Below are 16,015 nucleotides of genomic sequence, written 5' to 3'. Positions count from 1 at the left end.
TAGAATCAATAAAACCAAAAGTTGGCTCTTTGCAAAATCAGTAAAAGTAACCAACTTTTGTCCAGACTGACAAAGAAAAAATAAAATGAAAATAACTAACATGAGAAATGAAATGGAAGACATGACTATTGACCTTCCAGAAATAAAAAGCGATTATAAGAAGACTCTAAAAAATTGTATGTCAACGAATAAGACAACCTAAATAAACTAGACAAATTCCTAGAAGCTCACAAACTACCTACAGTGATTGGAGAAGAAATAGAAGATCTCAATAGATCAACAGTGAGTAAAGAGATTGACTCAGTAATCAAACACTCAGGGCCAGATGGCTTCATTGGTGAATTTACCATTCCAAGAAAAATTAACAAAATTGCTGCTTGAACTCTTCCTAAAAACTGAGGAGAAGGAAACACTTTCCAACTATGAGGCCAGTGTCTCCCTAATACCAAAGCCAGATAGAGATATCACAAGAAAAGAAAATTATAGATCTATATCCCTTATGAATATAGATGTAAAAATCCTTAACAAAATATTAACAAGATGAATCTAATAACATCAAAGAAATTATACAGCATGATCAAGTGGGATTTATCTTAGGAATGCAAGGGTGGTTTAACATAAGAAAATCAATTAATGTAACACTACATTCATAGATTGAAAGAAAAAAGCACACATGATCACCTCAATTGGTGCAAAAAAGGCATTTGACAAAATCTTAACACCACACTCAGAGAACTAGGAATAGAAGGAAACATTCTTGACAGGAAAAAAGGACATATATGTAAAACCCATAGTTAGTATCATACTCAATAGTGAAAGATGGAAAGCTTTCCTCCTACGATCAGGTACAAAATAAAGATGTCCACTGTCACCACCGTTAGTCAACATTGTAGTGGAAGGTGTAGCCAGAGCAATTACACAAGAAACTAATAAAAACATCTAAATTAGAAAGGAAGAAGTAAAACTTTAACCATATACAGATGACATTATCCTATATATAGAAAATCTTTAATACTCCACAACAATCCAGAATATACAGAGATTCTTCAACTTAACAACAAAAAGAAAAACAACCCAATTAAAAAATGGGCAAAAATGAGATTTTTGTAGGTTTGCCCAGAGTGATGCACTGATAAATCTCAGAGTGATTTGAACAGTGAATAAAAAGGTATTTGCAAAGTCCCCTTGGGGGAATGGTGAGAAAGGGGAATAATTCAACTTCCCCAAGTGGAGAATTCTTGATACTCTCACTAGGAGAAACTTAACCCCACAAAGGATAGGTCAAGCTTACTTAAAATTAGGCCTAAGAGTCACCCCCAAGTGAACCTCTTTGTTGCTCAGATGTGGCCTCTCTCTCTCAGCCAATACGACAAGCAAACTCACTGCCCTCCCCGTCTCTACGTGGGACATACTCCCAGGGATATGGACCTTCCTGGCAATATGGGACAGAAATCCTACAATGAACTGACACTCAGCATCAAGGGATTGAGAAAACAATCTCAACCAAAAGGGGGAAGAGCAAAATGAGACAAAATAAAGTGTCAATGGCTGAGGAGAGATTCAAAACAGAGTCGAGAGGTTATCCTGGAGATTATTCTTATACATTAAATAGATATCACCTTTTCAGTTAAGGTGTAATGGAGAGGATGGAGGAAACTGCCTGAAAATATACAGCTGTGTTCTAGTAGCCATGTTTCTTGAAGATGATTGCATAATGATATAGCTTTTGCAATGTGACTGTGTGATTGTGAAAACCTTGTGTCTGATGCTTCTTTTATCTACCTTATTGACAGATGAGTAAAACATATGGATTAAAAATCAATAACTAATAGGGGGAACAAATCTTTAAATGTAGTAGATTGAAATGCTAGTGATCAATGAAAGGGAGGGGTAAGGGGTATGGTATGTATGAATTTTTTCAGTTTTCTTTTTATTTCTTTTTCTGAATTGATGTAAATGTTCTAAGAAATGATCATGATGATGAATATGCAACTATGTGATGATACTATGAATTACTGATTATGTATGTAGAATGGAATGGTCATATGGTAAGAATGTCTGCGTTTGTATGTTGGTATGTTTAATAAATAAAATAAATTTAAAAAAATCTAAGAAGAAATACAAATGGTTAAAAGCCACATGAAAAGATACTCAACTTCAGTGGCTATTAGGGAAATGCAAATTAAAACCACAATGAGATATCATCTGACACCCAGTAAAATGGCCATTATCAAAAAAACAGAAAATGACAAGTGCTGGAGAGGATGTGGAAAAAGAGGCACACTTATCCATTGTTGATGGGAATGTAAAATGGTAGTACCACTGTGAAAGGCAGTTTGGTGGTTCCTCAGGAAGCTAAGTATAGAACTGCCACATGACCCAGCAATCCCATTGCTAGGTATCTATTCAGAGGACATGAAAGTAAGGACACAAATGGACATTTGCACATGAATGTTTATAGAAGCATTATTTACAATTACAATGAGACGAAAACAGCCCAAATGTCCATCAATGGATGAACGACTAAACAAGCTGTGGTATATACATAGGATGGAACATAATTCAGAATAAAGTCATGAAGCATGTAATAACACGGATGGAACTAGAGGACAATATACTGAGTGAAATTAGCCAGAAACAAAAGGACAAATACTGTATGGTCTCACTGATATGAACAAACATTAATGAATGAACATGGAGAATTTAAGTTAATAACACAGGTTATCAGGAGATAGAAATAGGGCAGAGATTGGACAATTGGTGCTGAAGGAATACAGATTGTGCAACAAGACTGACTATAAAAATTCAGATATGGATAGCACAATACTACCTGATTGTAGGCCAATAATGTAAGTAGACTGAATAAAGCTGAATGTGAGTATGGTTGAGGAAGAAGGGCTGGGGGCACATATGAAATCAGAAGGTAGGATAGAGGATAAAGTCTGAGATGGCATAATTTAGAAACGCCTAGAGTGTACAATAACGGTGATTAAATGTACAAATGCACAAATTTAAAAAAACATTTTTGCAGGTGGAAGAACAAAGGAAATTCAGTATTGCAGAGTGTTGAAAATAGATGGTATATGGGAAAAACTACAATCAATGTAAACTAGGGTCTATAGGGTCTATAGGGTCTATAGTCAACAGTAACGTTGTAATATACTTCCACTGAATGTAGTAAAGGCATTATGCTATAACTAAATGTCAACAGGTGGAGGCATTGAGAAAGAAGTATGGATTCTTTGTGGAAGAAAAGGAAATGTCTTCAGATAGAGTATGGTGGCAAAGGCATGTCTATATACTCAGGCTGGATCGTGTGAATAAAAAACAGGTGTGGATAAAACTATTTCAAATGGTCAGAGAGAAACAAGTGACAGAGAAAATGTTGCAAAAGAGATGTACCTATTCACTGTTAGTAGGGAAATGAGAGGTACAGTTCCTTGGAGAGCAGTGTGGTGGTTCCACAAGAGGTTAAGGGTGGATTTGCCATATGATCCTGCAATCCCATTCTCATATGATCCTGAAACTCCATTGGAGGAACTGAACGTGGGGACACAAATGGGTATTTTCACACTGGTGTTTCTGGCAGCAGTGATCATGATCCACAATAAATGGAGGTGGCGTAGGGGTACAACAGCTGTGGAATGAAGGGGGAACTATGGAATATACATATAATGGACTACTGAGCGGCCACAAGAAGAAATGAAGTTATGAGGCATGCAACTAGATGAATGAACCTAATGAGCTGTATGTTGAATGAATGTGAGGAATAAAAAGACAATTATCATGCCTCAATTATATAGACCAATTATAATATAAAAATTTGGTGAATTAAAGTCAAGACTATGGGTTATCAGGTTGGGGCTTATTGTAAAGGGTCCTAAATTGTAAGCTTTTACAATTGTAAAATTGTACAATTGTAATTGTAAGCAGTTACATATATTCAGGAGGTGTAATTGTTAATACTAAATTCTGAGATACTGAGCTGTTTGTATATAACTTGGTCTTTCCCAGAAACTTTGGGCATTTATGCAACTTCTGAAACTCAGGGTCAGAGCTCTGAAGCTATGAAAGTCAGCAGTACCCCATACAGGAACTGTTTAAAAAGTTGAAAAAGTGATCAGACATTGAGTAGAGATATGAATGAAGCTGATCTGGATAGGACTAAGGTATATCAGAAGACTAGGTAAAGGATGCTATCATCAATATCTTAAAATTTCAACTTCTGTGTGAGACTAAAGGGAGAGATGTTTATTTGGTGCAAAATTTATATTTTGGGTAGTGTATTTCCTAATTTAATTGTATGGTCAGTATAGCTGAACACCATAAGTACAGGGAATTTTGAATAGGGTATGGTATTTTGTTGGTTTGTTCAGGCTAGTGTGATGACCCAATAAATTCCAGAGTGGTTTGGACAGTGAATAAAGAAGTATTTGCAGGGTTACCTTGGGGGAATGGGGAAAAAAGGGGAAAGATTCAATTTCCCCATTTGGAGAATTTCTGGTATTTTCACAAGCAGTGGAGACAACCAAATCAATAGGCTCAGCCCCTGAACTTGGGGTTCACCCCTATGAAACTTATTCCTGCAAAGGATAGGCTAAGCCTTCTTTAAATTAGGCCTAAGACTCACCCCCAGAGAACCTCTTTTGTTGCTCAGCTGTGGCCTTTCTCTCTTAAGCCGACATGGCAAGTGAACCCACTGCCATGTTTATGCCCTCTATGTGGGACTTGACTCCTAGTGGTGTAAATCTCCCTGGCAACATGGGACAGAAATCACAGGATGAGCTGGGACTCAGCATCAAGGGATTAAGAAAATCTTCTTAACCAAAAGGGGGAAGAGAGAAATGAGAAAAAATAAAGTGTCAGTGGCTGAGAGATTTCAAACAGAGTCAAGAGGTTATCCTGGAGGTTATTCTTATGTATTATATAGATATCCCTTTCCAGTTTCTGGCATATTTGAGTGGCTAAAGGGAAGCACTTGAACCTATACAGCTGTGCTCCAGTAGCCTTGTTTCTTGAAGATGACTATATGAAGATATAATGTTTACTATGTGACTGTGTGAGTCAAAATTTTGTGTCTGATGTTCCCTTTATCTAGGGTATGGACAGATGAGTAAAAAACATGGATTAAAAAAACAAATAATAGAGAGAACAAAGAGTAAAATACATTGGTTAGATGGAAATACTAGTGTTCAATGAGAGGGAGAGGTAAGGGGTATGGTATGTATGAGTTTTTTCTTTTTATTTCTTTTTCTGGAGTGATACAAATGTTCTAAAAAATGATCATGGTGATAAATATACAACTGTGATGATATTGTGAGCCATTGATTGTACACCATGTATGGAATGTTTGTATGTTAAGAATGTTTGTGTTTGCATATTGTTTTGCCAATAAAAATATTTTTAAAAAATCTACAACATAGCTACTAGAGCTAATAAACAAATTGTACAAAGTGATGGGATATAAGGTCAACATGCAAAGATCAGTGGTGCTTCTATACACTAGTAAGGAACAATCCAAAGAGGAAATAGAGAAAAACAATTCTATTTACAATATCAATGAAAAGAAACAAATATCTATAGGAATAAATTTAACCAAGAATAATATGGACTTATTGTACACGAATAGTAACTATAAAACATTTTAATTTAATTGAAAGTAAAGAAGACCTGAATAAATGGAAGTGTACTCTGTGTTCATGGATTGGAACATAAAATATTGTTAAGATGTCATTTCTACCCAAAGCCACATATAGATTCAATAAAATTTCAATCCAAATTCCAAACGCCATTTTCTCAGAAATGTTGAAGTCAATCATCAAATTTATATGGAAGGATATGGGGCCTCAAATAACCAAACCATTTTGAAGAAGAAGAAAGCTGGAGGACTCATATTTTCTCACCTTAAAACTCATTACAAAGGTACAGTAACCAAAACAGTATGGTGCTGGCATAAGGACAGACATATAGACAAATGGAATCAAATTGAGAGTTCAGAAGTAAGTCCTCACATCTATGGCCAATTGATCTTGGACAAGGGTGCCAGTCTACTCAATTGGGAAAGAATGTTCTCTTCAATGAATGGTGCTGGGAGAATTGGATAGCCATATGCAAAAGAATGAAGGTGGATTCCTACCTCACACCCATATATAAAAATTAATTCAAAATGGATCAATGACCCAAGTATAAGAATAAAAAATGATATACCTCCTAGAAAAAAACAAACAAACAAACAAACAAACAAAAACAAAGAAACGTCTTTAGGGCCTTGTATTAGGCAATGGTTTTATAAACTTTATGCCTGAAGCACAAATACCAAATGAAAAAATAAATGGGACTTCATCAAAATTAAAGATTTTTGTGCCTCAAAGGACTTTATCATGAAAATAAAAAGACAACTTATGGAATGAGAGAAAATAGTTGGAAACTATGTATCTGATGAGGGTTTAATATTCAGAATAGATAAAGAATTCCTACAATTCAACAACAAAAAGACAAAGAGTCCAATTTAAAAAAAGGACAAAAGACCTGAATAGATATTTCTTCAAAGAAGATTTAATGAATGACCAATAAATGCATGAAAAGGTGCTCAATGTCATTAGCCATTGAGAAAACGCAAATTAACACCACAAGAGATAACCATTTCACAGTCAGTCACTAACAGGGCTAGGATTTAAAAAATAAAAAATAAGTGCTGGAGAGGATATAGAGAAATAGGAACATTCATGAGTTGATGGTAAAATGGTGCAACAACTGTGGAAAATAGTTTGGCAATTCCTTAGAAAGTTAAGAACAGAATTACTATATGACCAGTAATTCCACTTCTAGGTACATACCCAAAAGAATTGAAAGCAGGGACTTGAACAGATATCTCTACACTGAAGTTCACAGCGACATTATTTACTGTTGTCAACTCCAATGTCCATCAATAGTTGGATGGATAAACAAAATGTGGTATATACACACAATGGAGTATTATTCAGTTGTAGAAAGAAACAAAGTTCTAATGATGCCACAACATGGATGAACCTTGAAGACTTCATGTTGAGTGAAATAAGTCAAACCCCAAAGACCAAATATTGTATGATCTCACTTCTATGAAATGCGTAGAATATTCAGTTTCATAGAGTCAGAAACTAGAACACAGGTTACCTGTGGCTGGATGGGGATGCTTTTTACAGTTTACCGTGTGCTTCAACATAAAAGAATTCCTTTTGTCCTCATTATAATCCTCATTTTACAGAGGTGAAAACTGAGGCTGTGAATGACTAAAGAATTACACGATGGTACTAGCTGCAAGGTGAACCAAAATTTTATGCCTTTCCACCATACCATACAGAAGGCATAGAGCTGGATTTAAGTAAGCCTGTTGCTTTGCTAGACAAATATTTAGAAGTAAGAGATGCGCAATGTTTTTGACAGTGTATGCATGTATTGGTTTGAAGCTGTTATGTTCCCTAGAAAGGGCCATGTTCTTTTAATCCATTCCTGTGGATGCAGACTTGTGGATGGGACCTTTTGGTTAGGTTATTTCAAGTGAGATGTGACTCATCTCATTCAAGGTAGGTCTTAAGCCTTTTACTAGAGTCCTTTATGAGAGGATAAAGGATAGAAAAAGCCAAGAGAGCTTAGAGAGAAAGCAATGCTTCTTCCTAGAGAAGCAAGCATGGATCCATATAACCTCAAAGAGGAGGACACTGGAACTAGAAGTTGAAAGCAATGAAACCCAGGAGCAAAGGACCAGGAGATTCCACCATGTGCTTTGCTATCTAACAGAGGAATCCCGGATGCCATCAACCTTTCTTCAGAGAAGGTATCTTCCTCTTGATGCCTTAATTTGGATGTTTTCATGGCCTGAGAATGATAAATTTGTAAGCTAAAAATTCTCCGTTGTAAAAGCCAACCTATTTCTAGTATAGCTGCATTTTGGCAGCTTTAGCAAACTGACACCATGTAAGAGATTGATTATAATGATGGACCATGAGAGCTAAGCCAAGTAAAATGGAAGGTGAGGGCAAGGAGGGTATAGCTAAAGATACTATAAAGGTGAGAAGGTGATAATTTGGCCATTCCAGTAAGTTTGAAGAATTTTTTATTTGGGGGTACTAGAGAGAATAAGTAAAAGAGGGGAAAAAGTAAAAAATATAGGAGACGTTGGTCAGGGAGGAGGATGCTTGAAAATTGGATTATGGAGGGATGCAACTACTGGCAGTAACACAATCAAGAGTCTAATCATATAGGTGGACGGTTGAGGTAGAGTGAAGTGCAAGCTTGTTGGAGAAGAGGTCAAGAACTTAAAAGACGAGGATATTTTGGGGCAGTGCAACGGTGGCTCAGTGGCAGAATTTTCACCTGCCATGCCCAAGACCTGTGTTTGATTCCCAGTGCCTGCCCATGCAAAAAATAAAAAATAAAAAAAATAAGACCAGGATATTGGCAGGACCAACTGTGAGTACTGAAATCACCAAGAATTAATCCAAGTATAGTGTCAAAAAGAAGACAATGGGAAGGTGTTAAAATATTTTTGGACTGATGGAGAGTGATCTGGAGTTTTCCTAATAATTACAAATAAAAAAGGAGTTGCAAATGGTAGAGCTGTATTGGTATAATCTTCAAAGAAAGTAGAGGACGTTAAGGAGAAGGGAGGGGAACTGACGTGGAACAGGCAAAGAGGTAAAGGAAACACCTTGTCCCATTTCAAGGCTCAGTGTTATTAGAGAGGCCTGCTGCAGAAGCAGGAATCAAGGGTAGGTCTCAGTTGGAGCAAAAAGGTTAAGGGAACTTCTGAGAAGAGGTTAAGGATATAATGGACTGAGAATCTATCAACAAAAAGACCTTCATTAGTTACTGCATCTGCATATTCAAAATTTCCATTTTCAAAATAAGATAAAATAAAACAATCCAATTTTCAGGGTTTTGAGAAAATACTGCATTTTTAATAGAATGTGTTCATGTAAGTCATTCAGGTTCTTGTCCTGTTCAGTAAATGGGACTTGGTAACATAAGTATTTAAGCAATTCCCATTGTTTGCAAAATGCATGGCAATCTAAACAGACAAAAAGTGTTATACACTTCATGTAGTGACTTGGAGTTACGCACCCCAGAAAAACATATCATAATCTTAATCCATTCCTGTGCATGTGAGCCCATTATAAATATGATTTTTTGATGAGGTTACTTCATTTAAGGTGTGGCCCAATCAGATGGGTTTTAATCCTATTCCTGGGGGTCTTATAGAGAGGGTCACAGAGAAGCAAGGCAGAACTGCTAGAAAGTAGAAATCAATGAAACCCGGAAGATAAAGGAGATGGTGCCACTGTGTGCATTGCCATATCCTGAAAAAGCCAAGGAACCTAAATATTGTCAGCCAGCCAGAAGATACCAACCAAGGGAGGAAGCAAACCTCCTAGCCATTCCTGCTGTTAGCCAATCCATAGTATGGCATTTGTTTTAGCAGCTAGGAACTAAAACACTGGGAAAGTGATTTAAAGTCATATAACTTGGAAGTATCTACTGAAGTATGATGATGCCACTCAATGTACTGAGACATCACAGTTGGCTCAGAAAAGCAGCATTAAATTTCTAAGTTGAAGGTCCTGGGGTCTCTTTCACGATTCTTGTAGCTCTGTATTTTTAAAATGTTGAACCAACTAAAGTTTATGGAGTCTACGGGATTGTGAGTGGGGGAAAGCTTGTATTAACGTGATGCCATAATATGAATTGGCTGAGAAAATTTCTTGTTATGGTATGGAGAGGGAAGAAGAGGGAGAAAAGCACTTATTTGCCTCTTTAATCATGAGTCCCAGAGATTCCAAACCCTGAGATACTTAAAAATGCCACTCTGTGTCTCAGCCACCTAGTTTTGGTAATAATTTTTCCCCTGTTGCTTCTTAAAAGAGTCACATGAGTAAGAGATATCACTCTTCTGCAACAGAAAAACCTAGTTTGTGCAGTGGCAACTGCCATCGGCTGTGCATTGACTAGATGCCAGGGTCTATATACTATACCCTTGACACATTGCAAGTGGGGACTTCACACTGACCTGCATCTTGCACTAGATGGGGCTGCTCCTGGGAAATTGCCCCTGCCACCCCAGGTCTTACAAAAAAAGACTGAATTGCATCTTCTTACCTTATCAGTATGGAGCTAGAACTTCAGTGGGGCTGAGGTTTAGGTACCTGAAGGTAATGTCTTTCATGAAAGATGCAGAATCCAACTGTTTAGTCTTTACATCCCTCTCTATTTCTTACACAGCTTGTAAGAAATGAGGTCCCTCACTCTAATTGAATTTCAATTTGGCTAATTATACTATAATTAAATAAATTTTTCCCATAGTTTTAATTCACTGACAAATAGTGCTCATCAGACAGTTACATTTCACTCCCAGAAATGCATCCCCACTACATTTCAGTGATAAGTGAAATGATTTATACTTGGGAGATGTGTGCATGAAAAAATGTGCAGTTCATAAAATATTTTAGGTATCATTCATGATTACATATGCTTTGCTCAGCATGAGAAAACATTAATTTCTATTATAATCTTCCATCTAATTTCTCATATGCTTAGTGCCAAAAGAAATGACACTGCTAATTAGCATTTCTTGTTTTCAGAACAAATTTTGTTTAGTTAATCAGTGGCTTGTTTCTGCTTGTAATTTTTATTTCTAAAGCACATTTCATTATTCCTGGGATAGATGTTATGGTTTCCTATTCTGCAGATTAGAAAATTAAGGCAGTGTTCTGTGAGGAAAGGAAGCAAGTTACTCTCAGTATCAGCCTCAGAACCCAAGCTTCTTCTGATTCCTTTGGTTCAAGGCTCTTTTTGTCAGACACATGCCAATATACATTGGGCCACTATCAATCACTTCAATTTTACTAATGAGAAAATAAAGAGCAGCATATTTGTGACCTGTGTCATAGGTCATTAATTTGTAATAATTAATGACTTAACCAAGAGTCAGAGGCCTAAATAACTGTCCTGATGTTTTGGATCCTGAGACTATGTAGCTTCTTTGTGTCTGGATTTTGTTACTTGGTACAGCTCAATTGGAAGAATCATTCAAAGTGTGATGCAAACTAGTGCAAAAGGATTCAAATTTCAATTTTACTTAATGACCTTTCTTAAAGAGTTGTAAATAGCTGTTAATAAAAGGTATTAAAGACAACATCGTGGTACTCACAAAAAGCAGCAGCAGCAGGGGTGTTATAACGATGCCCTGAAAGAAATAAAAGAGATGATGATCATTTATCAACCTGGAAAGGAGGACATTTTTTTGCCATTTTTTGATGCATGAAAATGCTCATCCTTATCACTTAATAAAGTCTAGGAGATGAAGAAGAGGGGAGTCCAATCTTGGGTCTCCTTAGAACAGTATCTTAGCATCTGTGTTACAATTATTTGTATTTGGCATCATTAAAAGTGTAACTACCAATCTTCCTTAAACTCATCTTTCCTTTTTTAAACTCAAGTTGCTTCCACATTGCATATGTATTGCGGATGGAAGGTGGTGGCTGGCAAGCTCTCTCATTCCAAGGCTTTCAACTCGAACTTGGATACAGTGCCCCTTTTCTAGAGAAGACAGGTGGTTGAGTCCCAGTTGGGGTCCTCTCCTGAGCAAAGACCACGTCAGTTGTGATGAATGAGTTGTCATGATTTTGTAATGTGAACTGATCTCCCCTAGGAAATGAGCTAGGATCTCAAAACTCATTTCACTTGATTAGACTCCATGTTTCCACAGTAGAAGGCAAGCCTTTCATCTAATTTAGTCACACAGGACCACCTCAGTTCCTCTGTCTCCCCTAGGCAGAAATGAGCAAAAGATTTGTTTTCTTCAATGACAGGGAACAATTTAAGGCTGTTGTCGATGAGGCAGGATACAAGCTTTCAGGTTTCTTGAAGACAAATCTCTAAAATTAGGTGTTTGAGTTGGGCGTTAACTTGACAGGTTTCAGTTTTAGAGCAGCAGATGAGTATTTGCCTCTCTTAGTTCTCTTCATCTTTTAGCACTTTATGATTTATACAAGAAAAAAACATTTCTTATTTTTATTAATGAATTTTACTTGGAGCTCTAAAATTCCAGAGAGTCTCAGGGTGAAGTTGTGTGTGTGTGTGTATATGTGTGTGTGTGAGACAGAGAGACAGAGAGATGCAGAGCAAGACAGAGAGAGAAAAAAAGAAAGATTGAGAGAGGCAGGGAGTGAGTCCAAGATCATCTAGTGCCTAGTTTCAAACTTAGGATCACTCCTCTCCTTTTGCAAAAAGACCGCTTGGTGTTTATAAAGGAAATCTTTCTGTCATTCAATAACTAAATTCTTCTGGATCTGGCCCAAGAGGGACTGGCTTACCTTATGTGAACACTGGTTCATAAATGACTTTCTTGGGCATACACACATGTTATCCATATACAGACTTGCTTTAGTATTAAATAACAGAATAAATGCTCCTTTATTGTATAAACTTTTGTAACTGGTAAAAGGGAGTAGAACATTTTAAGTGTTATATTTTAAATTCTGGTCATTCAAACATGCATTATGGCTTATCAACTCCACTGGTGTCTATGAAACAGTTTCTCATGAGTACATTTAGGAGAGCTCAACATGCTAACTGCCAAAATAATACTTAATTGAGAAGGGCTACTTTCTTTCCTTCAGTGTCACGGGATATATTCAGACTCTGGGAAGAACTCTAAATTCACAAGGCCATGTGGAAATGAGAATATCCAGCTAGCTGCAGTCTATATGGGAGCCATCTGATTTCAAGTCAATTAAACATTTACTTATCATCCATTTATATGCCAAGTATTATGCTCTTCACTGGAGATTCAAGTGTGAATACAATGTATTCCCTGAGTTTAAACAGTTTAATAATCCAGTATGGCACACTGATTTATGAACAAAGTTCAACACACAGTGATATGTAAGATTAAATATGTGGGGGCAAGAGGAAAAATGGTACGACAGAGAAGGTGATTATTTCTCTTTGGAAGGTCATGACAAAGAGGAGACACTGAACAAGGACTGAATAATTAAAGGAAACTAACCCAGCAGAAAGAGGACAGGACATTTCAGTGAGAGGAAAAGGTGTGTACAAAGGTGTAGCAGCACTAGGGATATATAAAGAGTTTAGCAAGTAGGGAAGGAAAGTGTGAAGTGGAGAGGCCAGGGAGCTTGCAGTTAGGAGCTGATCCTATCAACAATGGGAAATAACTGAAAAACTTAAAGGGAGGGTGTAATGAGTATAGAGAATGGATTTGGCTTAGTTTAGTGCTTAACACTTTTATCTTTGTTACCTATAGATTCACCTAAATTCAGGTAAAAGGTAACAGAAAATAGCATTAGTGTTAATTGTGGAATACCAACAGCACTTCTGAGAAACAAGACATAATATCTGTGATAGAACAAGAATTTTCACCCAGTTAAATTGGAGGAGTTGAAGCCACACTGAGGTTGTACACTGCATGCTCTTCCTGATGCCCATTTCATTTCTGTGTGCAATAGTGGAATGGTAAAAATATTAGTAATACCACCAGTAATATTCGTGGAATTTTGCCTCAGCACTCTCATGTACATTTTAAAATTTGATCCTTCTCTGTAGAGTGAATTAAGTTACATATTAGCCCCATTTTATAGATGAGGAAATGGGTTCAGAAAACCTAAGCAGCCAGCCCAAAATCACACAGCAAAGACATGGCAAAGCCTGGAATTGAACCTGCTTTGTCCAACTTTAAATCCAGAAGTTATTCTGTCACATCGCAGATTTTAGTACAGTTTTCTAGAGTTCTACTTCTGACAATAGTGTGGGAGCTAGTTGTTGTATAATCTTGGTCAGCATTATATGCATGTGTCCTACCTGAACAGTTCAAGTATAAAGTTACCATTACACTCTTGCAGCTCTTCCAAGGACTTAAGATACTTGCTTCTAAAACATTAAAAGTTTTTAGTGAATAGAAGGTATTTTCTAAATTCTGGTTTTAAGATCCTTCGTTATTTTCTCAAGAATGGCTGCTCAAGTTCATTAACTAAGAATGAATTATTATATTATGCTGAAACCTACTTGTCAGTTATGTTAGGAAATGAGTCAGCCATGAAACCATTAACTCCGGCAAGAGCACCATAATTAAGTTTCTGTGAGGGCATTGCAATTATTATCAAAATAATAGTAGCTAACATTTCCGGTGTACTTAGCTTGTATGGGATACTATGCTAAGGATTTTATGTATGTTATCTTTTGTAACCCTCACAATAGCCCTATGAGGTAGATACTATTGTTAATCCATTCACTTGGTAAGAAAACTGAGCCTCGAAGAGAACTAATAAGAGGCAATGCCAGGAATCAAATCTATAACAGATTCAAGTGGTATTTGGGAGGTAAATTTTCAATTAACTATGGTGTGGAGGGAGAGGATGAAAAAGAAGGAAGTATATATTTTTAGTTTTCTGAATTAAGCGATTCTTGATCAAATAGATGGATCACAGAGTCAAGTACTGAGTTAGGTAGAATGGGGAGGAATAAATACACTTTTTTTTTTAAGGAAGATGATGATTTGAGATATCTCCAAGACCTCTAATTAGAGTTAAGTAGCTGGATATAAGGGTATGAAACCCAGTAGAGAATCCACACAGGAAATATAAGTGAGGAAATCTTCAGCATATATTGGGTGGCTGAAGTCAATGGAGTAAGTGAGATGACCAAGAGAGAGTGTGCCCAGTGAGAAGGGACGACATCCTAGAGCAGAATCCATGTGAAGAAGAGAAACCTACAAAGGAAACTGAAAAGGAGCAGAGAGTTGAGCAGAAAAGCAGAAAAATACAGTGTCATAGAAACCAAAGAATATTTTTGAAAGGAGGGACTGGTTCAATGCTTCTGAGAACATAAGAAGTTAGGGAACACAAGGTGCAGACTGAAGCTCAGAGAAGGCTTCGAAGAAAATGATCTCAATGGAGTAGCTAGTGGGGAAGTTAAATTGGAACGGATTGAAGGTTGAGAAGAGTGAGATGAAAGAGACAGAGTTTCGACATTATATTTAATGAAAACTTTGGTGGCAGAGAGGAGGAGAGAAGTAGAGCAGTAATTTGAGGGAAATGAATGTAGGTAAAGGAAATTTTTGTTGTTTGCTTTGATTTGGATGGGAATGACTTGAGGATTTTCAAAATTTACAGAAAAGAGTCAAAAGGAGCAGGAGAATGGAGATTTAGTGGAGAGAAGGGATTATATCTATGGCACCTAAGGAGGCAGGAGGAAAGGAGTTCCAGAGCACAGCTAGAGACACTTTAGAGGTGGGCAAAGAAAGGGGAAAGTCAGTAACTAAAAACCTGTGTTGGGACCAATGGGAGAAGATGTCAAAAACTGTGAAGGGGGTGGTGCAAAGGTGGCTCAGTGGCAGAAATCTCACCTGCCATGCCAGAAACCCGGTTTCGATTCCCAGAGCCTGCCCATGCCAAACAAACAAACAAACAAAACACTGTGAAGCGTCTGAGATTTTATCATACTTTTGTAGTAACTAGTTAGCTTTCCAGAATTCCATGGATGCTAGCAGAAGACACAAGACTCCTGAGTCAGAGTCAAAGAACTTTATCACTCACAGCACAGAAAGCAGCCTAAGAATTATGTTGGTGTCAGCTTCTCTTTCCTTAAATCTCACAGAATGCCACAGATTAGCTCAGATGGATAGCTACATATGTAGTAGGTTTTATTACAAGAGAGGAATCCTGAGTTTAGGGGATCTGAATCTTTTTTAACTGGCAGAAAGCATGCCTGCCTTTCGCTCTAGAGGGAGACACTAGAGCTCCCTATCTCTTCCAAAACTGTAAGTAAACCTGTGCTTTGCTCCAGAGGGAGATACAATTTCTCTTTTGTAAAACAAACAGCCTTAAATGATACTTGGGAACAGAGGGCAGTCAGCACCTCTTCTCCCCAAATATGTAGAAACATGAGAGACACATGGGAAATACTCTTCCAACAGAGGAAATACACAGAAGAGAAACCCAGATGATACTGGCCATCTAAACATAAG

The 16,015-nt window shown here is 37.1% G+C and overlaps 1 protein-coding gene across 3 annotated transcripts in view; it reads right to left on the bottom strand.

The window, feature by feature from the left end:
- SLC10A7 (solute carrier family 10 member 7) overlaps nt 1–16,015 on the bottom strand; it is a 273,235-nt gene that overhangs the window by 70,961 nt on the left and 186,259 nt on the right. For all 3 annotated transcript variants that reach the window (XM_077139878.1, XM_077139879.1, XM_077139881.1), the window contains one exon: nt 11,183–11,218. In XM_077139878.1, the coding sequence (XP_076995993.1) occupies nt 11,183–11,218 (36 nt within the window). The remainder of the gene's footprint in view (nt 1–11,182; nt 11,219–16,015) is intronic.

This window comes from Tamandua tetradactyla, chromosome 22, assembly GCF_023851605.1.
Source record: "Tamandua tetradactyla isolate mTamTet1 chromosome 22, mTamTet1.pri, whole genome shotgun sequence".
Lineage (NCBI taxonomy): Eukaryota > Metazoa > Chordata > Mammalia > Pilosa > Myrmecophagidae > Tamandua > Tamandua tetradactyla.
The sequence above is the reverse complement of the archived record's forward strand: the minus strand, read 5'-3'. Positions and strand labels throughout refer to the sequence as shown.